Source organism: Emydura macquarii, unplaced genomic scaffold, assembly GCF_026122565.2.
Source record: "Emydura macquarii macquarii isolate MOO-44397 ecotype Brisbane River unplaced genomic scaffold, CSIRO-AGI_Emac_v2 contig_2422, whole genome shotgun sequence".
NCBI classification, from domain to species: Eukaryota; Metazoa; Chordata; order Testudines; family Chelidae; genus Emydura; species Emydura macquarii.
This window is the reverse complement of record NW_027132559.1, coordinates 24,042,738-24,064,074: the sequence shown is the minus strand read 5'-3', so window position 1 is coordinate 24,064,074 and position 21,337 is coordinate 24,042,738. Positions and strand designations below refer to the sequence as shown.

Here is a 21,337-nt window from a genome sequence, read left to right as displayed (position 1 = left end):
ATGTACAAAACCTTCTAATTTTTTGTCTTTTGAAATGGTCTTTGACTACCCAAGGATGCTCACAGGAAATGCCAGTTATTCATATGATGTGCTCCTGTGATTGTTTTAGTCACCACTTCACAAAAAATGCCACCCACCTGTACTAACAGATGAGGGAACTTGATGGGGCCAGCAGTGAAAGGACAATCCCAGTAGCAAGAGAGGGAGACACTCGTAAAGGGACAATAGGTTTCTGGCACCCATTGGCCAGCGGGGGGGGGGGGGGAGGAGGAGGGAGAGGGTTGCTGACTAGCTAGCATTCCTCAGTTTCCAGAATTTAGCCCAGCTCAAGTCTCTTTCAGATCCATTCCAGCAGCCCACACTGCCCACCCAATTGGCCTAACAGATGCTTAGGGAATCAGGAAGGATTTTTTCTCCCGTGGGCCAACTGTCAGGGAACCAGGGACATTTTTGCCTTCCTCAGAACACCTTCAAGTGTGTTAAGTAGGAATGTGCTTGTTACCTTACTGGGGTGGAGTTGTTTATTCATTGCAACTTGCGGACTGTTTTCAGTGTGAAGAGAACAAAATGAACAGTTTCCAAAGATAAATGACCTAGGATTTTGGTGTTGGGCCTTGAGCTTATTTGATAGGGTGAGACCTTGTGGCCCTCGTGGCCCAAGGTGCCCATCCCACTGCACCCTCTGTCCTCCTTATGTTGGGGGTTGGTCCTAGGACTTGGAGAGAGCTGAGTCTTGGGGGATAGGCTGAGGAGACCCTACCCTGCATTATGGGTTTTATGGTAAGGAGCCCTGTAACCATGGCCCAAGTTACAGGTTATATGGTAAGGAGCCCTGTAACCCTGGCACCAGTTATGGGTTATATGGTACAAAGCTCTGTAATCATGGTGCTAGCTACAGGTTATAGGGTAGGGAGTCCTATAATCCCCACACTGGAACCAGTAAATGCCTGGTATAGGAGAGTATGGGTGATGGGTGGGTAGTGTCCCTCCCTTGTATTAAGGTTTAATAAATCTTGCAGCCTGCTGCTTAATTCCATGCATCTGTCCTCATTTTGCAGCTGTGTCCACAACAAATTAGGTAATGATGTTGGTTTCTTTGTGTTTTAAATGGATGAAATTACTACTCATAAAAATTAAGAGATGCACCATTAACCAGAGGCAGGTAAAGTTCAGACAAAAGCTGTAAATGTGTCTTCACACTACTCTGCAAATGCACCTCAGTCCTGGCATTCAGCACTCCCAGCTATTTCAGTCCTGGAACAAAATCCTCTTGACTGAGCCTGAAAGTTGTGCCAAATTGTATAGTGGTTTTGTGATGTGGAAAAAAGCCCACTGGAGACGAGCTGGACAACAGCCATTTTTTTTTATTCTGGTGATCTACTCCCCCATGTGAATTTGGGTTTCCAGAATTTCAAGTCTCATACATTTTTTCTATAATCCCACCTTGCACCCCGTTCACTGATATTGCAATGACACTTTGTGAACATTTAACACAACTGCAGAATTGCCAGTCCTAAGCATTCAAATATCATGAGTAAGTTCCCCCTAAAACTGAATGTTCTGCTAGCATACGAAAATAGAATACTATAATGGAACCTGATTATTGCCCAATTAGATACAGTGGATAGACTAACCAAGTGACCTATGCATTTGTAATGTGCCTATCACCACAGTAGCTATGTGGCGCTGTGAAATTATTTACTTTATTCAAGTTGTGAAACTCCACTTGCAGAGTAATGGAGTGCAAGACCCACACTGTAAATGTAATCAAAACAAATTCTCATTCCACCTATAGTGAAGTTTCACTCTGCTCTATGCAGATTCCTCCTCCCTACTTCTAGAACGCAGGAATTATCACCCAACAGGCTGGCGTTAAAGGCTGAATTTCCCACTTTTGCACCACTGGCTCCATAGAGAATGAGAAAAGAAGTTGCAGACACCTTTCTTTTATGCCTTGTACATCTCTAAGCACTAAATATTTATATTAATCATCATCATCTCTGGCTCATAGTCCCACTGTGACTCCTTCCACAAACACGGCGATAAGTGCTATACCAGAAAAACTGTCTCTACGTTCAAGGGCCTGAAATATATTAGAGGGATGAGACAAGACACATGGCAGATGTAATTATAGATGTAGAGGTAGATGTAGAGACTTTTTTTTGTGTGTTACTCTCTCTTTTCTTAAACAATGTTGAAGTGCAGGAGGCATTAGACTAACCTGGCATTAGTACTTGCAAAGATGTGAGGATTTAGGAAGGACTGAATGAGAGAGGATGATGGTACACTGAAATTGGGGGTTCATAAAGAAGCTGAGGTAGGATTAGAGGTGAAACAATATCAGGGATGTAGGCTGAGGTGCAGTTTTGCAGAGTCCTAGAGGTGGGGCTATGTGACATTTACCATTGATTAAAATAAGCATGTGTGAGTCAATGGAAGAATTCCAAGGATGAAGTAATTTGGTCTGATGAACAGGTGGATTATTTTAGTGGTTGTGTTTTAAACAGGAACAATGTGGGAGTCATGGCAGAAGTTACAAGTAATCAAGACAGAGATGACCAGAGCATGGACATGGGGACAGAAAAGGAGGGTTAGGTTTTTGATGTCACATGAAGGAAAAAGCGGCAAAATAGCCTGGATGTGTATGAGAGAAGGAAAGGAGAAGTCAAACATGACCCATATTGAAAACTTGAGTGGCAGATAATAACTTCCAATCCACAGCTTCTACCCACTCAAATAGGAGGTATTGTATAGCTTGAACTAGGGAACCAATGGCAAAGCAGCTACAGAGCTGAAGGATAAGAGCTGTGCAGTATTGGCACAGATCTTCTAACCATGAAGTCATGCTCTCCCCATATAGTTAATTCCTCCTTCCGCTGTAAGGAGAATGCTTTAGGTTTCCCCACACATCTATTTTGTGTTGTTTTGTGAGTACTTCTTCCTCCTTCTGTAAGTTTTTCCACAGAAGGGGATGAAATGCTGTATTCATTTAGGGTGAAATCCACTCTACCCACATAAAGCCTGACTACTTGAACTCAGCAGAGTATGGAACAACTGGGGAGGTTAAATTCACCACTCTCCAACTCAGGACCTAGGGCAGACTAGGGGCAGTGTTCCCTCCTTGACAGTTACACAAGGCACTGCATCTTCTCTCTTAGCCTGTCCCAACGTGATCATCCATGAGAGCCTATGCAGATCTTGCACAGAGATCCTTCCTGCAGAAAAGTTTCTACTTGCTCTGAAGGATATGGAAACATTCCAGACAAGGTGGCAATATAGCGGCTTGAGTCACTGCAAACAAAAAGTTGCTATTTCAGCACACTAGAGGAGTATAGGAAGCTAATCATGCCCTGAAACTGGTACGGAAGTTTTCATTAAGGGCAGACATTCCTGTGCACTCATTACATCCTTAGTTAGAAGCTGGAAGCTCCTGATCAAACAGTAGTGAGTTCTATCAGGGGTACAAAACTAGCAGCCATTTTGATTTGCACACCTGTCAGATACAGACCAGCCCCACATAGACAAGATAGAGCTGCTGGGGAAACACAGACTGAATCTCTGGGTTGGATCTCTATATAGTTTCTGGTAATTTTACAGAAATCATTTGGGATTGACACTGGGAAAACACCATAAAGTAGAAATCATAGACCAGAGGCTTAATGTCTTCATGAGTTGTATGATCACACCACTGAACCAAGAAACCACGAGCGCCTAACAGCAACAGCAATTGTCAGGTGTGTGTGTGTGGCACGGGATTTGAAGTTGTGTTTGTGCTCAATATTGTGCATGCTGAAACAATTGGTTCTGTGATACAACTAAACGTTTCATCTAGTTGTCAATATCTAGTTGTCATGGCCTAGGTGAAAACAGAAGATCTCTGACTGTCAGAAGTCCCAATCCTTGTACTTATTTTCTGAGATTTAAATATATGTATTTTAGGGTTTAAGGCTCCGCATCAGATTCTTCATTTGAAAGGAAAATAACAAATCTCTAGTTAATGGTGTTAGTCTAGCAGTCTGTGATGTAATGGTTTATCTTTGCAGTGTTATTTAATAAAAAAGGGAAAAAAACTGACACAGCTAATTGTGTGTATGTGTGTGTGTTTGTGACAATCTTATAATAAAGACTGGTATTGCATTCCTAAGGGAAAAAAGAGTGAATCCTATTATAATTTCCACTTTTTAGTATTCAGATGATTCCTATAGAAAAACCAGCTGTAGTCTCTTGCAAGGAAATGAATTCATCGACTCTGCAAGTCAGATAGAGGTATTGGTAGGTAAATCGAATCTAATACAAGCTTAGACTTACCTTTACTGCCATGCATATGTAATGTAAACAGAAGGGAGGTAAGTACATTGTTAAGTGTTTGCAAGATTAGAGCCGTACATGGTGCAGGATCAGGCCCTCAGTATGTAATTCAGTTTACAAAGGGCCCAATCCAGCAGGGGGGCTGAGTGATTTCAGTAAGACTTGAGGACACCCAACATCTCTGAGAACCCTGTAGGATTAGGCCTGTCTATAAATGATATTTCACTAAACATAGTCAAAGCTGCTGAACACATTGAGCCAATGTACTTGAAACACGTTAGCTTTGTCCAAAAAGAGGTGTTCATTTGGGTGTCATGTCTGGCAGAGCTCCGGTGATATGTCTGCAAAAAATAAAAATGTGAAATCCTTGCAAAGTCTATTGGCATGGAAAATACCAATCTCCAATGAGACCTTCCCTATGTCTAAATATCAGTTTGGAATCAATGAAACATGGAGGGCTTTGTCGGGTTTCATAGTGTTAGATTTCTCTGCATTCTCTCATATTAAAGCAATTAAGATGTTTCTTCTCATAAAATTGTAGTAATATATTCAAGTATAAAAAGAATTGGGGATGGGGGAACAAGGGAAGTAAAATTCAAAACACAAAACCTACAGGGGAGTTTGGCAGATTAGTCCTTCATAATTTAAACCAAATCTGAATATTTAGGAATTGATCTCCAGCTTTTCTGCTGTGTTTTTCACACCAATGTTTTAATTACATTAAGATGTTTGATCTACTAACGTTTAAAAATGACAATTCATAAAAATGGATGACTTAATATAGCATCTTTTTAAAAGGCCAATATAGAAGTTATTGCTAAATTCCATGATATAACTGGCATACAAAATGCTAACTGCCAGAAGAGATAATACTTCGTATCTATAGAGTTCAAAGAACTTTGCATGCACTAGCTAATTAATCTTCCTATTTTCCTCACTTATGCTGCCTATACATAGCCAATTTTGTTTCATCTTGCATTCATTGATACACATTTATTACATCCTCCTACCTAGTCTTTGGTCTCTCCATTTCTTTATTTATTTTAGGTCAGTATCACATAAACATTTCCCTTTAAGAGAAACTGTAATGTAAAGGCACTGTTCACTCACTCTCTGAGTGGATAAAAAAAAAAGGTGTTAAATTCAAACAAACAAACAATCTCCCTCAAACATTTTAGAAAAACACATAGCTTAAGTCTTGAGAAGGTTAAATTAACTTCCTGCAAGATTAGGCCTTTACCACAGCACATATCCAAAATGTTTCTGAAACAAGAATAGAGTCAATAATATAACTGCATCAGCATGCTACTTTAGCAAGACATTACTACTAACTATAGCCGAGAGCTTGCAGTACTCTTGGTTCTCAAAACTTCACTAACAGAGAACAGAATTTCTATTGGTTTGGGTTTGTTTGTTTTTTTACTTGATTTTCAAAGATATACATTTCAGTGGGTTAAGCACTAAGGATCCTTAGCTCATATTAACATATTTTAATTATAAGTTGTGGTACTGCAGAGCTATTTTCTTTCAATGGAAAACATTTTGTACAGTTCATCACTAAGACACAGTCACACAGCTAGAGTAAGTCAGCGTAGCAATACGGAGTCCAATGGGACTATGCCAATTTACACCAGCTGAGAATCGAGCACCATATATTTGTTCTTAAATTGTTGTTTAATGATTATTCTGAGCTTTACATATTTTACCTAAAGAATTTTCTCTTGTTTTTTTCCTTCCAAATTAACAGACTTTTAAAAAATAAAATTTAGACAAGCTGATTACATTTCTATATTTGTAATATTATTTTAGTAGTATGCACTATATGTTAGCTGAGAAAGAAAAAAAATATATCTCTGTATGTATAGGCATTGGGCTAAATAGTTATGTAGGCAGATAGGAGGAATGCTCAAAGTTTACACAAGAATTAGGAATCAACTCCAGGAGTTATTCAGACTGGATCAGGCCTAAACACATTTAAGTAACTGCTTAAAGGTTTTGCTGGGTCAAAGCCATAGACCATATTTATTCATCTTGGATATTTTGCCTGGACAAAATGGGCTCAATTGTTCCCCAGATTTGTATGAAAAGGAGGATCCACCATAATTGAAATTCTCCTAGTCCACATGGAAGTGTCAGGAGGAGTGATGTCAGCCGCCTCCTCGACAAGGTCCCCTCTCCTAACACCTTATGCAGAGATCTCTGCAAGATCTGGGATCCATATATGAGGAGGGTGTGGAATTAGGAGCTTGTGAGGGTGGGGAATATGCTTCATCCCATGCAAACACCATAAAGAATGCAGGAAAACGTGATAAAGCCCCAGGCTATGCTATCTTTTGCATGGAGTCCTGCTGTGCAAGGGAATAGGAAACCTGTTTGTACAGGATCCCCTCAGAGCATCCACTAGAAACATCCCAAAAGAAACATGTGTGGGAACCTAGTGGAGTTTTTCTGTCTAATGGGATCCTTTGCAGAGCTGTTGTTTTGGTTTGGTTTTGGTTCCCTCTCGAAAGGCAGAACAAAAATCCCTACCATTCCTTCAACTTTTTTAGGTTAGTCACAGTCAGATCACATGTCTAACAGATTTTAGTATTTGATTTCAGAAGGGCCAAAGAATGAAACACAGTTTATTTTGGGAAATTTAAGAAATAGACGAAAGCCCCAATTCACCAAAATGTGTAAGCACCTGCTTCATTTTAGGCACATAAGTGGAGCAATCAAAATCAATGCAGCTGCTCTTAGGATGAAATGCTGGTTCCATGGAAGTCAATAGCAAAACTTGCACTTAATTCAAAGGGGCCAGGATTTCACCTCCAATGTGTGAAGTTAAGCATGTACTTAAATCTTTGTAGGACAAAGGCCTTAAGCACTAAAAACATTAGATACAGTGATGTTGGATTTATTTCCAGGGGCGTGTAACAGAGATGCTATGTGGCGGTATTTATTAAAGCTCAGGTGCTAAAATTAAAAATAGCTATTGTAGATCGGAGAGAATGGAGACAGAAAAAGGACCTTAAAAAGAGATCACTGCCTCTAGATTGCAGCACAACCTGCAGTAATCTGTTTCAAATCTAATTTTTCATATTTTACTTGGCATAAATAATATTAGTGAACCAAATTTTTCTCCAGTTCAAGAAGCAGTTTTTCAAAAAAAAGTTTCTTTGGCTTCCAGTTGGAGTTTCATAATCCATTGGATTTTATTGGTTTAGTAAAATGATGCTCTTCCATAGTAATTGAATGATTTGACTCATTCCTTTGAGATTTATTTCTTCCTCTGTGGGGCCAACTATTTTCTTTCATCAGTTAAAGAGAAATATAAACGGTAATGTAGGTTCAACCTACAAAAGAACTTTTGTTCCAATTGCGTTTAAATATCCTTAGCTTCTTGTTATTGTTCATATATTTAAGGATCCTGTTTTCCAAAGCCTGTGTATAAGCAGTTATCAGTAAGATATCGAAGCTGGACTTGCTCCTGCGAATTGAAGTGCAAGTCCCACAGTCTTCAATGCATGTAGGATTGAATCATTAAGTTTTACTCAGTTGTTAAGAACTAAAACGTTTAGCTTCTGATTTTCAGAAGTAGCCTGTTTTCTGCACCTGCACATAATTGCAGGCATATTGTATAACACTTGCACTTTCAGATCAGGTTGTGTAAGTGCTATAAAATGCATCCAAAATTATTTTCTGGTGCAAAGTCTGAGGCGCTTCCAAAACTCAGAGCCAAATCCTGGCCATTGAAGTCAATGGGAGTTTTGCTGTTGACTTTAATGACGCCAACGTTTCACCCTCAGGTCCTATTCTTTGATCTATAATGAGTATTATGTTAATGTACTGGCTTTAAAATTAAGAGGGCTTTGACATTATAATGTACATTGACATAATGGTCAAAGTTATTTAGAAGCAAATCTACATTCATAAGAATAAAGGATAAACAGCAAAGTAATTTACACCATTATTTCAAAGTATGTATTATGAATTGTTTGTCATTCTACTGCATCACTCTATGAATCTTAATATTCCATGATGCAACTGTCTACACAACACCGGTGACATTTTAGATAAGCAACGAATGAAAGGTATCTGTAGGATTCACATCTTGGCTATGTAAGCAATAATTTTAAAGGGATACAATCTAGTTAAATTTGTCCTAAAATGTAGATTATGTAATATGTATTTATAATTCTAAGTACAGAAATGTTTCTATAAAATTAAAACAGTCCAATGGTGGCAGTTTTTCGTTTGTGAAACAAACATTCCTCCGTAACGTTTGTCAAAGGTATCCAGTGCTAGAATGCAAGAATCAGAAAATGACAATAGCTATACCAATAAGAGAAACTAACCAGTCTATTTTCCTTGCCTGACCTGAGTCGTGTGTATAAAGTAAACACATAGGGTGAAATCCTGCCCATACTGAAGTCAATGAGAGTTTTGTTATTGACTTTAGTGGAGGTAGGCTTTCACCCACGGTATATAAAGAGATACATCATTTAGATTTTAAAAATTCATTCATTTTGAATAATCTAAAGATGTTGGTCCCGATACTACAAACATGCACAAAATAACCTTATGGTTTTGAGCAGTCCCGTTGATTTCTGTAAATAAATAAATACTTAGAGCAGTAGAACAAAGATGCAGGCCTATGAACTCTTCCTGGAAAAAACGTCATCAAGCTGATGAATCACTGATGAATTTTTAGCTTTGCTCATTTTAGCAAATTAAGGCATACTGTTAATGCGCCGCATTTGGACATGGAAAACTGCTTCTACAGGTCATCTTACTGCAGGAGGAAAAATGACATAGGGAACACTCACACTGTACACTAACCCAGCGATTCTCAAGTGTGGCCGCCACGGACTTCATGTCTGGCCACCATGACTTCTGGGACACAGCAAAAATTAATTTGAGAGCCACTGCTATGTTTATAAAAGATAACACGTACTAATGCTCCAAGCAATGCGTGACCGTTTTAAATAATAATTACTAATAACTACATAGGCGTGCGTACGGGGGGTGTTGGGTGTGCCCAGACACACCCTAATGCAGGGGTTTCAAACAGCCCGCGAACCAAGCTGATGCTGGAGGGTAGAGCTGCTGCCGAAAGGTGGAATTGAGTTTGACACCGCTGATGAAAATTCCCTGGGTGCACACCCTAATGAAATGTGCTGCACACACCTATGAATAACTAAGTAATAAATAAAAGGCAGTATAAAAGTGAATGTGATCACCTTGCCTTGAATTTCAAGATGACGTGCCTAATCCCACTGATTTCAAAGAGGGAAGTAGGATCAAGTGTGCGAAGACCAATCCATTACAAAAAAGTAAAGAATGAAGATTCCAAAATGGCAAACTGCATTCAGATGAATGAGCGCACTTAAATCACTCTAGAGATTACAAATTAATTGCTATTTTATATCTAATAAGGACAACAGTCTGAAAGAAAAATCCTAAAGCATATGTTCACTTCTCCAGGTCTATTATAATTACTATGAACATTAGAAATACACTCTACACAGGATCTGTTAGTTTGGGTCTTATTCTCTAGGGCTAAAAAAAAAAAAACCCATAATATTAAATACAATTTTAGGTAATTTCAGATTAGCAATGCTCAAACCATTAGGTGATACCTAAATTGATATCATCCAGGCTATTGCTATTGCTGGAATCTGTGTTTCAGTTATGGCATTGGCATTCTTTCCCCCACCCCCACTTCCAATAAATTTAAAATCCTAAAAAATATGTACTGTCACAGTTTTAAAATGGAATTTCCAATGGTTTGTTTTTTGTCAAATTCCCAGTTTTTTATATATTTTTACACTTCTGCCTCTACGTTGGATCCTAAAACTGCACTTCTTACTTAGGCAAAATTTTCAGTGACTTTGCTCATAAGCTTGAGCACTGGCTAATATTAAGTAAGATAAAATTACATAGCTGAGTTGGTGTATTATAGAAGAACTAGGGTCTGGTCCAGCAATGTATTTAGGTATGTGCTTAACTGTAAGCAATGGAACAACTCAAAAAGTTAAGCACATGCCTAATTGCTTTTCTGGATTGGGGTATTGATTTTTTTGTTTTTGTTTTTTTAATACAGGAATGGGGAGGGCATAAGTGTTTGTAGTTACAAATTAATCTCATCATATCTAAACAGATAGCACTTCAAACTAGATGGTATGACTGTATGCTATTTGCCATCCATAGTTCATGCAAAGAGATGTGCTAAACTATTAAAATTGTCATTTGGCTAAGAGCAAGGAATTTTAGATTATATGGATTAAACAAAATATAGTTGGTATTATAAAACGTACAGTTCTGTTCTGTTAATTATACTTGCCGTGAGCAAAGTGAACATATAATTGTAATTTTTATTCCATGAAACAATTCACTAAGTAACACAATATGTAACACTAGCCTCTAATATGCTATCATCTGTGTTGTATTTCTCTCTAACATATTATGATCATTCAATCTGATTTCAATACATTTGGGGCATGCCCCTCTGATTTGTATAACCTACATATTTTGACATTTTGTTTGATATTACATCCCAAACATAATTAACAAATTAACTCTTTCCAGAGAAAGTTTTCAGCCAATTGCATGTTTTTTCTCTTGTTTTCGTTACAGCCATGCTGAAAAGTACAGACATATTGATGAATCAGTTACACAGTCCTTTTGACTATGCGGGTGCAGCTCATTTTTCTTACTGAAATGTTTAAAGAGCAATCAGAAGTCATTGAAACCAATGAATTCACACTATTTACAGTCATTTATCAAAATGACTTGGTTTGAAGTGATAGTTTTAGACAGTACATTTATAGTATTTAGGTTTTTTAAGCAGTTTCTTTGAAGGCACATCAGATAGACTACATTTGTATGATGGCATTTTACATTCATTTAAAAAATATAAATGGACATATAGCTATATTTATACACATCAACCTCTCTGTACAACTCTGAACTCTACAGAGTCGTTATGTGTCAGATGTAAAAATACTTTTCATACTTAATAGTATTTTTAAATGGCATTGGGCTTCACTACACACTAGCATATCTTCATGTATTCACTTTTAATATAGATTCATCTATCCTGATAGATATCCCAATCCATTTAGATTATTGCATATCGAATGATTATTCCTTCAAGTTCTTCCCCAGAATAGTGAAAGCTTTTCAGATTTTTCCCACTGAAATTTAGACTTCCTAAAATACTCAGAAATTAAATTGCTTTCGCATGAAATCTGAATTACATTGTGCGTCTCCAAGGTACGTCTGTGCTCATGTATCTTTTCTAGAATTATGGATGTTTTAAGAAAATTTAGACACAAATAAGATGGATTTAGACAACAGTGATAATAGTTTTGCATTTGTTACTTGTTTTATAGCCCCTGTAAATAAAACCTGTTATTTTACAATGGTGAAATAAAATAGCTTCAGAAGTCACAGGCAATTTATGAGAGGAAAAAATCCAAATTATACCTCATGAAAGAATTTGTACCATATAAATCAACAAACACATTTTAGGAATATTTTTCGTATTCATTGAACGTGGCTTTCATCCACCTCTCATTAGCACTCAAATATCTTGGCTGTTAATGCATTTAAAAAGTGCTAAATTTGTTGGCAGACTACACCATATTTTGTGATATCTTGTTTTTATTACTGTTGTTGACATCAGAAATGTTTATTTTAAAGAAATTAACTCACAATGTTTAAAGGTTCGTGTGCATACCCCCTCAGGCTGGTTTACTCTCCCACATTTTGGCCCAGGCAGGTTAGGTGGCATATTGACCTGCTACATCCAGGATGAGATGACTAAGTGGTGTTTCCCACTCAGCATATAATTCACAAATCTTTTAGCCAAACAGTGTTCGGCACTTTCTCCATGTTTACTCAGCAGCTTATTCAACATTATCTTCAGGAGTTACTTCCCAGCCTGCTCAGGCCCCAATGTGGGATCCAAAATCAGTAATGCTACCTAAATAATTTCTAAGGCACCTTGGTTTCTAATCAGGGAACAAAGTTATGACACAATATACCAAAAAAAAAAGTTAATTTACCTGTGTACAGGAGTATGTGACTTCAAGAGTAAGTTTTTGATGGACCAATAAAATAGCATTAACCTTCCCCACCCATTATCATCATGCTAAAGATAAGCGCGTAAATTCTGTGTCTGTGCTGTGAAATTTTCATGAGAATTTAAAAAGGGTGAATAAACACAGCTATTTTTTTAAATAAAAAATGCATGCAGTTTTAACTGATGTACTGGTTTCTTTAGAATACACAACTGTCTAAACTCAACTTTATGAGTCAACAGTTCTGATGTCAACAATTTATAGTAATGATAGTCAGATACCGCAAAACTGGGTGGCCCCAAGGCTAATTTAGTTTAAAATGCTGGGATATGTTCAGAGCATAGGAATATCCCAAAAAATATTATGTTGCCTTAAGTGGCAAATAGCAGCATGGAAGTATCTCTCTCAATATGCGCTATTGTTTAATTAGCTAGTTTCTGAGACTGCCCAAAAAATGAGATTTGCTGCCATAAACTACAGTGATATCAAATATTCAGCACAGAAATTTGAGATTAAAACAAAAGGATGGGGTGGTAAATATTGTGATCTGAAAGCAATATTCTTCTAAAAAAAGTGAAAATATTGTGCCTTGTGCCATGCCTTTTAAGACCAAGCCATACAGAATACATGAACGTAGTTGATATTTTTTTCTGAGGGAAAAAAAAAGTTATATACTATGATTGTGAGGTTGTGTTCAGACATTACTTTAGAAAGTTAACTCCAGACTTTGTTATTCTATCAGCATGATCATGACGAAAGGCTCAATCCAATGTCTATTAAAATCAATGGAAAGATTCCATTGACCTCAACATAGGGTCCAAACTATTGCCCATTGATTTGTGTTTTTGCATTGCACAATGCAATAAATGGAAAGCAACATAAACATTCCCTACTATTGTGAAGCACAGATGTGCTTTCTTCTAATTTTCTACCTTGTAAATGACTGACAAATTTATTGACTCCCACACAACCCAGCATAAAATTGTATCCCATCAAAAACCCAGGTAAAAACATTCTAATGTTCCTCATACCTCACATGATCCATGGTGCAAGTATGCTTAAAAAGCACAATGAAGGTACAATTGCAAATAAAACTTCAAGTGTCCATGAATGACAGATTTTTATATTTACAAGAATTTTTTTCAGCCTATGTAGCAACAGTAAGTAAAATCATACAAATCTGTCCTGATCTATTGTAAAACTTTCCTAGTCTAACTGACATGGGGAACTGACAAATAAGAAAATATAATGTAGCCACAAAAAGCAATTTAAAAATGAGCAAATTTTCTATCGCTATTAAAAATCAGATGAATGACATTTTAAATGAATTGAGATCATGGTTCCACCTGTGAACTTTAATAAATATCTGGAAAATCCTTTCACTAGTAGAAAACACCTTTGTTGGTATGTCTGCTCAAGAATTTTCAATATTTTGAATGCTCGCCTATTTGGCTATCAGTTGCATGTATCTAAGTATGTTTTACCGTTTAAATGTATAATGGAAATGTCAGCAATTGCAACTACTCTTGATCATTGTCCTTTTTAGTATGGGATTTTTTGACAGTTTCTTTCCTCACTTTGAAAACCCAGATCTATTCAGTTGTGGCACATAAACTCAAAGTATAATAAAGCACCACCTTTCCGTATAGGCTGCAAATATGCATATCCCAAGTCAGCTTCTTAAAAACCAAAAACAGAGTACAGCAAAGTCTTCCTCAAAGCCCAAGCAAATGAAGTGAAATATTAAGCTTTATAAAAATGTGTGGAAAAGATTCCCTGCGTGGTGATTTATAAATTCCAATTCATGCCCCAGAATTAATTACGTTCTCTATTATGCACATATTGTATATAGACACACACCCCAGAATGCAACACATACTTAGAATTCAGGAGACAAGTTCAAGTCCCAAGAAAAAGTTTCCAAGTATTGTGCAATCGCTCAGAAATAGGTTTCACTGGCCGAAAAAGGGGGATGGGGTGGGAGAGTGCTATCTTGTGAATCTTGAAAGGAGGGGGGGGGGGAGAAGGGAGGAACCACAACACCAGATGCTAAATACTAATCAAATCTACAAACATTTCCCTTCCTGACCGTAGGCAACTGCTCACAATTGATTTCACGGTCTATCACGTGCTCACTGTTTTCCATGCTCCCGATAAACTTGCTTTATGATGGAGAGAGGCATGGAGCGCTGCTTTAGGGAACTCTGATACCGACTCTGATTGCCTGGTGTCCTCAGCGAGGGGGGCTCCTTGGAATAAAGCGAGCCTTAGAAGTGGAAAGTGCAGCCCCTCCATAAAGCTCATGGTTTCTCTCTAGTCCCCTCTCCCCAGGATCTCCCCCCACACACTCGCCCCACCCGCCAGGAAAGCAAAGGGTGATCTTTTACCTGAGCTGTCGCTTTTCCTTTTGCCGGACCTCTTCTCTGTTTCCACCGGGGACAGCGCCTGCCTGCCATAGTCCCCTGGAGCACAGGCAGCCCCTGTCGGGGTATTCGTGCCCAGGCTGGATGAGTTTGAACACAGGACCGGAGGGCTGCTGCCCAGCTCCGGGGGACCTCCTGAGTCGGGCTGAAGGCAGAGGCTGTGCCTGGCAGCGGCGGGGGGAGAAGCCATCTGAGGAATGTGCCAGTTCGTCTGCAAAGCCTGGTGCTGCTGCTGCTGGTGGTGATGGTGGTGGTGGTGGTGGTGATGGTGGTGTCCCCTGTGATGCTGGCTGGCAAACATGCCCTCTTCGTTGGGGTAGCCCGCTATTATGCAGGAGGAGGAAGAAGTAGACAGCTCGGGGTAGGACATGTGGTCAGATCTCCCGTGCAGGGCCAGGGAAGACTGGGAGAAGGGGTGCAAGCCCTGGGCCGTGCCATGCGGGCTGCGCAGGCAGCCGAAGAGAGTGTGATCCATGGCATGCAGGGCTCAGGTTCCACGCAGGAGAGCTTCGGCAGGCTCCAACTCCGCCAGCCTGTGTCAACTCGCACTGGAAAGAGATAGGGCCGGGCTTTTGTGGTGGCGGTGCTGCCCCCACTACGGCAACGACACGCTTTTCAGCTGCCGCCGGGGTCCGATAATCCAGGTCTTTAGCCCTAGTGGCCGATCTCCGCTGCATTTAAAAAAAAAAAAAAACCAACCCACACCCAAAACACAAACACCCCACTCGACCTCGCTGCGCTCTCTCAGAGCTACTCAGATGTCAAGAAGTGGGAGAGGTTAAAGCCGGCAGAAGGTGGTCCCAGAGAACTGCTTGCCGGGGGAAACAGCTCGGAGAGGTTATAAATACAGTAGTGTGTAACGTGAGCCGGGGGCTGGCTTAGCAACGCTGCACTGACCACATGCAAACTCCCCCGAAAGCTCCCGCACGGCCGGGGAGCCGAGCCCTTTGCAACACTGACGCCTCGGCCCGGGCTGAGGTTTTTTTTTTGCCAGGGGGCCCCGTCGTGTGCATTACAGTCAAAGCAGCAACTTTAGGCGAAGGAAGTAGAAGTGGCACTTTTTGCACAGCCCCCTCCCCCCCAATAATAGACATAAACCTACGATCCCGCCGCCCAGTTGCAAACGGCGGAGAGGCGCGCACGGCTAGGTACGGCCGAGCGGATCTAGGCAGGCTCGGCGCTCCGGTGCTTCCCCGGCTCCCCATCAATTGCAGTTCGCAGCCAGACTTTGCCCATCTTGAATGCCTGACCTCCCCCTCCGCCCCCTGCCATCGCGGACAGTCGCTCGCTCTTCAGTCAGTGTGTCCCGGGGAGCCGTGCTGTTTATGGTGAAGGGCAGATGGAGTTCAGCCTCTGCAGGGGGTTGTCCTTCTCCAGAATAAAGCGGCCCTTTTCTCGGGGGAGGGGAAAGCAAGGGTTGTAGGAGGAAGCTGCTTCAAAGCCAAACCGACAGGCACGCTCACCTGCAGCCCCAGGTGTATTGCCCCACAGCGGCTTGCCACAAACGTCCCTGGCTCCCGCTTGCCTTCCTTTGCCCGTCCCTCTGTACCCAGCAATGTTTCCCTTCTGCTTCCACAACGATCAGAAAGAACCCGGTCCCGGTAAGAGCGCGATGATCAGTCCACTACCGCCTCCTCCGCACGGAGCAAAGCGCGGCTGTCAGTGACCGCAGGGTTATCAGTAATAAACTGGGAAATTGCTGCAGCTACGCGCGCGGGCCCTCGCCCCTTCAATTCGCTGTGATTAATCAATTACAGCAACAGATGTGTCGCTCGCTCGCTTTGCCCCCATGACGCATCTCCAGCGGCAAAGATCCTGCTGTAAACCATCAAACGTATTCCCCCAACACAAATACTGCTGCGCTCCTGCTCGGGTGCACCGAGGGCTGAAATGTTAGGGAGTTTGTTTTGCAATGGAATGACTGGCGGGTAATGAGCTGCAGAAACAGGTCAATGAGAGACAACACTTCCCTGCGTGCTGCAAAACAGCATCTCAAGTCTCTGCATCTGCAAGTTTGTTTGGTTTCAGCTGCTTGTTGTTTTCCTTGTCTCAGGTGTCTGGAAAGATTGTTTTAATCTGCTTTTGAAATGGCTAATGGATATTAATGGTGACAACGAACACGACAGTCGGTTGCTTTAAATGTATGTATTAGTGCTCAACAAGCGAGCGATGATCAGGCCCATAAATATTTTCTCTTAAACCCTTGTTCATCCCCCCCAAAATTCCGAGACCATTTGGTTCCTGCCATTTACGTCTAAATTCTTGGGTCCATGTGTGAGAGAGAAAATGAATGTCAATTACTATTGGAAAAAATCAGGAATTGAATGAGATTTGCAAGACCTTTTTCTTAAACGGAAATTGAGCCCTATGTTTGTGGGAAATTAGTTTTGCAGACTTTCTTTTAAAAAAAAAAAAAAAATCTAAAACTTTTGTTCAGCAGCTGCTCCACTTTTCCCTGCAGTTTCAGACTGAGCTGGAACCTGCGGCAGTCTTTAAGCGGTAAGCCTTCTCCCTCTCCCCCCTCCCCCCGCTTTTTTTTTGGGGGGGGAGGGGGAGATCTAATGTTTTTAAAACTTGTCTTAAGTCAGTTTTCTCTGTAACAATGCTGTTTTAAACGTGTGGTGTCCAGAACGTCCAGTTGCTGCTGCTGAGAACTGTACAAAACTTGGTTTTTCTTCAGGAAAAAAAAAAGAAATATACAGTTACCACACTGATGAAATATTTTGTGCTCTTCGTTGTGCTTATCGTTTCAATATGTGCTCTAATATTAAAAGGAAGAGTACAGAGAAAATGCAATGGCTGGGCTGTTATTTGTTTTGTTGGCTCCCAGGGCTGTGAAAACATGACATGCTGTCCACAAGAAATATCCTCAGATAGACTCATTAAACAATAACGGAGATATTTACAAAGTATAGGGCTCTGGGTTTTAAATTGTTTTGCAGGATAAGTCAAACAAAATTACGCTAGAGTATTCACTTTATTGATAAAATAAAACCGCAGACACATTTTTGGTTTACATTAAAATGGTTTTCACGGAAATAAACGGTTGAGGATAGAAGAGCTTTGTTTCAGGTAACTTGTAAATAATGATCAAGCACAGTGCTCTTTCATCTCTAATAGGTGCAACTTCCATTTACGTGCCCAGCCATTGGGCTGAGTTCTCTTCCACTGTGTCAGATGTTAACAACATGTCCTGAAGTTTCTTACCAACCTGTTCCTGTCAATCACTCTCTGGGTGTGGGACAAGGCGTCTTAAAGGGAAAAAATAGAAATGCAGAGAGGGAGACCGACACAGTTTGAGCCATAAAATAGCTAAGCAATTGAAAAGGGGTTAGAAATATTATTGTTCCAGATCAAATGCAATATGAGAAATGGCTTTTTAATTCTAGAGGTTCCAGGGACACTAGTACAATTTCTCTACAGTAAAAAGCAAATAAGTGAAGCACAATACCAGGAGGTGGGGGAAAAAATGGAAGATTAAATTTCCAAGAGAAACAGAAGTCAGAGCCAAATAGCACTTTTTGGGGTAAAAAGAACAGGAGGATCCAAAAGGTGAAAAGAAGAGAGGGAATAACTGAAGATTCTTTAGATCCTATAATCCCTTTTGCTCTATTTCAGGATTAAATATGATTATTGGTGACTAAATTTTAGTTGGCTCTTAGTTTCATAATAAATAGATACATTCTAAAACAAAGTGTTATAATTTTTTACAAGTTTTTATTGGAAGCAAACAAGAATGTGCTTGCTCCATATGAAATAAAATATTTTCGAGGTCATTATACTTCAAATTTTAAACAATGAAAGCAAACACAAATATATGTAATTAACATTAAAACAAATGAGTAATTTACAACCAATAAATAGAGGTAAGGTGTTACCAAATATGATAATGTATAGATTTATTATGTAGTCACTTGTATAATCTTCCAGATTCACTTAATTAAGAAAAAATATTTTTAAATCAAGAGTAGTCTAATACAAAACTTTTCACTGAAGTAATTCTGTTAAGAAAAATGTGCATGGTTAGTGGACTTCTGCATTATTGGTTGGTTTCATGTTATAGCTTTCTATAATACCTAGCTGATCTACATGTCTGAGAAAATCATGGTTAAGTCAGTGCCACCAGATTTATCCAAAGTTTCTAATGTCAAGGGAAACAAATAGAATGTTTTAAATATATGAAAACTGCAAAACATTTAGCTCATAAAAACACCTGGACTCAACACCATTTTAGAGGTCATTTATGCTCTTCTAAGTGGTTAATGCTTGCATCTGGTTTTTTAATTTTAGTGTGATTTATTGTAAAAAAAAAAAATAGCGATTATATGAAAAATGACTCAAATGAGTGAATGTAAAATTCCTTTTGCATCAACTTCTGAACTGCAGTTCAGTTTCCCGGATCAGAGATTATATCCATTATCTCCTTGAATATTTAGGCTACACTGATAACTTTTGTAATGATTATAGTTCTGCTGTTAATTGGGAAAGTTTCACATTTGGGAGGGGCTGCAGTCTATTCATACATATATCTTACAGTAAAATCAGACAAATGGAAACATTTTAGGATCAGATCCTCAACTGGTGTAACTTGTCCTGGCTTCATTGAAGTCAATGGAACCATGACAATTACAGCGGCTGAGGATCTGACCCTTAAGGTCTAAATGTAAAGCTTAACAATTATTTATTTTAGCAATAGATTTTATTGAACCCAAGGGTTATCAAAGTGAGATTCCTTTTTATTGTGCTGTATATTTTAATTATCATCAGTGTATTTTTTTATCGGCAACTTGGTCAAGGCAGGCACCATTATTTTAACATTCCAGCTAACACAGATTCACAACAGATGTTTATTTTCAGTTTTTTTCTGCCTAACTCCCCCAGAAGCAACATTTGCTTATATTGATCCCTGTCCTGCAAGAAAGAGCAACAGATATAACGGATAAAGTATATTGCCATTGATTAAGACATAAAGATGCTGTGTTGCCTATAACTGAATCTTTGCCCATAAAATGAATAATTTGTTGACTTGAGACCCATTGAATCCCTGTGCAGAGTTAAAAGGTGATGAAGACCACATTTACCATTCATAAATCAGGAATACACTTTACAATTTTAAAAGCAACTTTTTGGTAAGAAAATGCCATCTCCATAAACCATAGAACACAACCTTAACATAGTATTTTTGCGGCTTATTAATGTGAAGTATTACCATTTAATTCCTATTAATATTTGCATGTGCCATAGCATAACACTTATCAGACATAATTTTTTTTGGAGGAAACAAACTGCCTACAAAATATCTATAAAACCATGGAGTGTGGATCTATATTTACTGCTTCATCTCTCATATAAACTTTATTTTTTTCTAATTTTCATGATCTCCAAGCCTTAAACATTTTAAGCTATAACAGCACTTTAAAGCTATGCTGAACAGCGAGGGCCTCACGGAAAGTGATTTACAAGCTTGTATTCAACAATTAAAAATTATTACCAATACAATCCATTCAGTAAAGCAAAACGTCTTATTTTTTTAATTTAAAATAAATTTCCTATGTTTAGAAAAAATGTTCATTATATTTCACATCTTCACTTTGAAGTTTGTCACTTCTTTGGAGTATAAATCATGATCACATTTTCACATACAGAATACACACAAACCTCAAAACTAGCTCTTTTAAAAACAGGGTTGGGGACTTCATTGTTTCTTTGTTTTAAGTGAATAATCTATTGGTGCCAAACATTATTGTCTTGTACAATATCTTCTTATTTCCATATCTATACATTACATTGCAATTTACTCCTTGATTTTCTCTTTAGCATGATCTCGGGTCTGTAAACTTTTTGAACTGAGAAATTGCTATCAAAATATCTATTGGGTATTTTAGTTTGTATAATACTAAACAGGTTTTGTTCATATTTAAATATGTACTCAATATGCATATATAGGCAAGTGAATGATTAATTAAAACTGAATATTTGATTACTGCATATTTTGACACAGACTATATACACAATACTTTTACTGAAATATTACTGAGTTCAAAGTACGTAATTTTGCATATTATGCAGTTTATTATTTGTCTGCTTGGGTTTTGGATTTCAGCTTTTACAGTGTTTAAAAAGACGTTTTATTATAGCCTTCTCATTTAAAAAGATATTTATTGAATCATGGCTAACTTGACTTGTTTTGAACACATTGTATGTGAAACGGTACTTAGTTTATAATTGCATTGTGCAATTAGTATATATTTTGTATCATGAGAATTTAATCAACAAAAATCTAAATTACAGATGATTTATGTTAAGTATTTGTACGTCAAATACTTTGACATAAGATTTATATCTCTTTAGTGGATAACTATGCAATTTGTCCAGGTTACATATATAAATTTAACTACAGATGAAGATGATCGGTACCTAAAAGTTTCTGGTACTGTTGTTCAGTTGATTTTTCCAGGTGTTGTGAGACCAATGGCAGGGCGGCACATTTCACAATTTGCCTCCCTCAGTTAGGGGAAGTTAGCAGGGCAATGTGTGAAT

General features: G+C 38.8%; 1 protein-coding gene across 1 annotated transcript in view; it reads right to left on the bottom strand.

Annotated features, from left to right (window-relative positions):
- The window catches only part of MEOX2 (mesenchyme homeobox 2), a 72,900-nt gene extending 56,393 nt beyond the window's left edge, over positions 1-16,507 (bottom strand). Inside the window, exon 1 of the mRNA XM_067562115.1 lies at positions 14,762-16,507. Within this exon, the coding sequence (XP_067418216.1) occupies positions 14,762-15,272 (511 nt within the window). The 5' untranslated portion in view covers positions 15,273-16,507. The remainder of the gene's footprint in view (positions 1-14,761) is intronic.
- Between the last annotated feature and the right edge of the window lie 4,830 nt (positions 16,508-21,337).